General features: G+C 36.9%; 1 protein-coding gene across 1 annotated transcript; it reads left to right on the plus strand.

Moving 5' to 3' along the window:
* Positions 1–288: 288 nt before the first annotated feature.
* On the plus strand, positions 289–3,791 carry LOC140374538 (sialic acid-binding Ig-like lectin 13). The gene is made up of 8 exons (XM_072461476.1): positions 289–368; positions 445–810; positions 1,265–1,555; positions 2,669–2,926; positions 3,205–3,289; positions 3,447–3,536; positions 3,612–3,678; positions 3,747–3,791. The coding sequence occupies exons 1-8, from the start codon at positions 320–322 to the stop codon at positions 3,789–3,791; spliced, it is 1,251 nt and encodes a 416-aa protein (XP_072317577.1). The 5' UTR covers positions 289–319.
* Positions 3,792–4,148: the final 357 nt, after the last annotated feature.

Below are 4,148 nucleotides of genomic sequence, written 5' to 3' on the forward strand. Positions count from 1 at the left end.
AGAATGATTAATTTTGAGATTAACAGGATGAAGCAGTGATTGAGCAGAGAGGCAGTTTGTACATGTCTGCAACTGTTTTATATTTTATATTATAATATTTAATCCATCTTAATTACCCCTCACTTTATTTTGTATGTATGATTTATGATGATTTATGAATTGTTTTATGTTAAAATTTGAAAAACCAAAAATGCAATGTGTGGCTGAAAGAATGAGCTCTAATAAAAGCAGAATGGAAACTTGACCTCACACTAAAGGGAAATAACTGTGCCCTGTACAGAGGTGGAAATATTTGCATGGTGCTCTTCCACAGGACAAGATGAGTGTCTCCAAGTGCACCGTTTGGTTTGTGATTTTGTATTTATATGGTGAGTTTTAACATTTTTGTTAAGAATCACAATTAATAATATAGACTATTATTAAGTGTTGTCTTTTTTGTTTCAGTTTGTCAATGTGTTGCTGAATCTTCCTGGACAGTGGACATCCCCTCCACAGTGAAGGCTCTGGTGGGCTCATGTGTGGTCATCCCCTGCACCTTTGACTACCCTCCTCCAAATGAAGAGGTCATACAGTTTACTGGCATTTGGATTGATGAAAGCAGCCACGTCATTTATCATCCAGAGGAGAGGAAAGCACTGGTTCAATATCGAAACAGGACAAAGTTACTTGGAGACCTCCGCCACAAAGACTGCTCACTCAAGATTTATCCTGTTCAAAAAAAAGACAAAGGATCATACCATTTTAGGATAGAGATCGCAGAATATAATAATTATTCCTACAGAGAAAAGGCTGTTTCCATTATAACCTCTAGTAAGTTACATTTTACCCCTACTGGTTATAATATATGCAAAAATGTAATTTCTGAATCTTTAAATACTTAGAAATTGTATTTTACTAAACGCAAATACAATGTTTACTTTACTACAATCAGAAATGTAAAGCAAAAAGTGTAAAAGTACTGTACTGAAGTTAAAATACTTTTGTAAACTACATTTGAGAGCAGGTATCTGTAAAGTAAGAAATACCTTTCATATGTTTTGAGGGGTTATTTTAGTATATTCATGATGACATTCTGCATAAAGGTTTTGTGTTCAAACAAAAAAAATACATAAAATACATAAAATTCACTGAAATAAAAAAAATGAATCAGGTTTGCTAATGTAGAAAAATCAGCACAATTCTGTATAAATAATGTAGCGCTTTAACACTTTTTAAAATGGTTTTCTTTTTAGTTTTAGTTTTAAATGTTATTGTTGTGATGCAGAAGTTCCAGAGCCTGTTGTGCTTTCCGTGAAAGAGGAAGTGCTACTGGCTGATTCAGTGTCAGCGCTGTGCTCAGTGTCTCACACATGCCCCGACTCTCCGCCGCACTTCACATGGACTCACACAGGACAAGTGCAGGTCCAGCACCAGGAGATAGGAGACGCTCTGTGGAGAACAACCTCAACACTCACTTTTCAGCCTAAACCCAGCGACAACAACAAGCCTCTACAGTGCATAGTGACACACGGAGGAGGGATGCAACAGAGTGCAGGCACGGTCCTGTCAGTCAAATGTAAGAGACTTGGATTATACAACACCACATACATTGTGTAGTTCTACATAATTGGGATGACAATTTAAACATACTTATACAAAAGTTTCTTATGAACAAACCTTTGTTTTGATCATTCCTTGACAGTTTTGGCTGCAATCTGCAGTCTTTCTCAGAAGTATCATGTGATGTGTCTGGTCAACTGGTTTGAACAGTTTTTGGCACAGTCTGCGGTCGGATATTATTTTTCACATTCATTTTTGTGTTCTTTTTTCAGTGAATGAAACGTTATGCCTGTTTATGTTTATGAATGTAGGAAGTGCTAAAATCTGTTAAAATTAGCTGACCAGACACATCACTGCAACATCACATGACACTTCTGAAGAAGGCAGCCGAGTGCAGCCAAAACTGTCAATGTATGAAAACAAAGCTCTGCTCAGAAGACACTTTTGCATAATTATTACTGTGGGCACTTACCTCTTGTTTGTTTAATATTTTGTTGTTGTCTATAATAGTATTCTTAAAGATGCCACCGCTCCATTAGTGTTCCCCAGGACAGCTAGTGTAAAGAGGCAGTGACGTAATCATTTATAACTTTGGACTAGTTCGATGCCCGGATAGAAGTATGGCTTTTATAAGATCTCTTTAGACATAAACAGGGCATAAAAAATAGGCCCCGGGGCTGAGACTCTGTTTTTAGGAAAAAAACGAAAAGTTTTTTGTCAATCTACGAATTGAGTCCGAGAACTCGGATATTTATCCTACTCTGAGTAGGACCTAAGATATTTGCCACAAGATATAATAAATGCAATACAATGATTATTGAAAATAATTAAATTCAAATTGCAACAAAACTTTGAAAGTTTGACATTATTATAACGCGTACTTAGCCAAGAGGAAAAGGCTATGGGAAGTCACTCAAAACAACGAGGAGTGACACACAGTTTCTGAATGATGACTCTGTCAGGCCTCTGGGCTATAGCCCAGGCAAGCCCTTGTGTTAAAGTTGTTCTGGACCTCAAATAAGCATATAATACAAAGCTTTAAAGCTTTCAGAATCAGAATCGGAAACAGATTTTCAGGTTTGGGGTTTGATAAAGTAAATATTTTTAACACTTGCTTGTTTTACTCCAGATGCCCCAGAGATTCGAAATGCATCATCTTGTTACTATGAGGGTCATCGTGTCAGGTGCATGTGTATCGCTGAGTCCAACCCTCCCTGTGATGTCCTGCTGCTGCTCTCAGACCGAGTGCTGCCCAACATCAGGACGGAGCAGTACGGCCTGCTCACTGTTGTGACTGTGCAAACGGACATGGGGTTCTTCAGTTCTGTGAAATGCACCGCCAATAACACTCTGGGCAACACTGAGCTACTGTTGTCTTTACCTCACAGTAAGTTCAGCTTCTTTATGTGTAAAGCACAACAAATACATGTTTCAAGACAAGAGAACCTTTATTTGTCCGACAATGGGGAAATTCCAGTGTTGCTACACAGATTAGGTACAGAAACACAGATTATAAAAGAAAGAGGAATTATAAAAAACTTCTTTAAAATTATACTTGAATCTGTATAAATATTTTTTTAAATCTAGTTAAAAATAAAATAAAAATCACACACTCAGTTTTACAGTAAGTGCCTGTTATATGTGGTTCTGTTTTTTACATTACAGGCAACATTTATATCTACATTGGTGTTGGCACTGGAGCAGCCGTTCTGATTTTAATAATACTCCTCATAGTCGTGGCAAGAAAATGGTGGGTAACAGTCACAGGTATTTGAATGTCATACAAATTATTAAATAAAATAATACATATTACATATACACAATATATATTGTAAATCAAAGTAACAATAATAACTGAGTTTGAATAATATTTCATATTATGACAGTAAATTGTGCTTGTTTTTCAGTTCTCAGAAAAGACACGACACCGAATCTAAGCTTCATAAACACAACCATGATACAGGACTGAGAACAGCACACTACACTGCACCACAGAGGTAGAAAGCATCAATTTATTCTCAATTTTGTGGATCAAAATATGTGACTTGGTTTTGCCACTGTCCCACAAACAGAAAGGAACTTGCTGATGTTGATTATTCTGGCTCCTATTGCAGTGATCACACATACGGTAACGCAGAGGTATGCAAGTGTCATTTTGTAATCACGCTGGTCAAACACACATCAATTCACTTTTATATTCTCCACAGAGCTTCGATCCAGATGACGATGATGCCACGTATGCTAATATTTAGCTTCATTAAATTATATTTTCCTAATGTGTGTATAATGTCTTGTAATAATAAGATGTTTGGAAAAAAGACGCTTATGATGATTAAAACAAGTGAGTGTAAAGCTCACTAGCAGTACCAGATTGTGTGTAGTAAAGGATTGTCGGTGTAATCCCTCATTCGTCCAGGCGTGTTCCATAGTAGAAAAAGCTTCAGTTGTAGTCATCTGGACTCAGTTTGAAAAAATAGACGTTTCGACTCTCATCCAAGAGTCATTGTCAATAACAGAATTTAGGTCGAGAACTCCGATATTAATACTGTTCTGTGGTAAGACCCGCCCATTGGGAGGAGCCTTCATGAAGTAGAAAGAGTTGTTTGTTT

The sequence above is a fragment of the Eucyclogobius newberryi genome, unplaced genomic scaffold (genome assembly GCF_026437365.1).
Source record: "Eucyclogobius newberryi isolate DKJ021-1_F unplaced genomic scaffold, fEucNew1.0.hap1 SCAF_3, whole genome shotgun sequence".
In the NCBI taxonomy this organism is placed as follows: Eukaryota; Metazoa; Chordata; class Actinopteri; order Gobiiformes; family Gobiidae; genus Eucyclogobius; species Eucyclogobius newberryi.

Coding starts and splice junctions, on each gene's coding strand:
- LOC140374538 (XM_072461476.1), top strand. CDS start 320: ATGAGTGTCTCCAAGTGCACCGTTTGGTTTGTGATTTTGTATTTATAT. Junction 369..444: donor TGTGATTTTGTATTTATATG/GTGAGTTTTAAC, acceptor TTTTTGTTTCAG/TTTGTCAATGTGTTGCTGAA. Junction 811..1,264: donor TGTTTCCATTATAACCTCTA/GTAAGTTACATT, acceptor GTTGTGATGCAG/AAGTTCCAGAGCCTGTTGTG.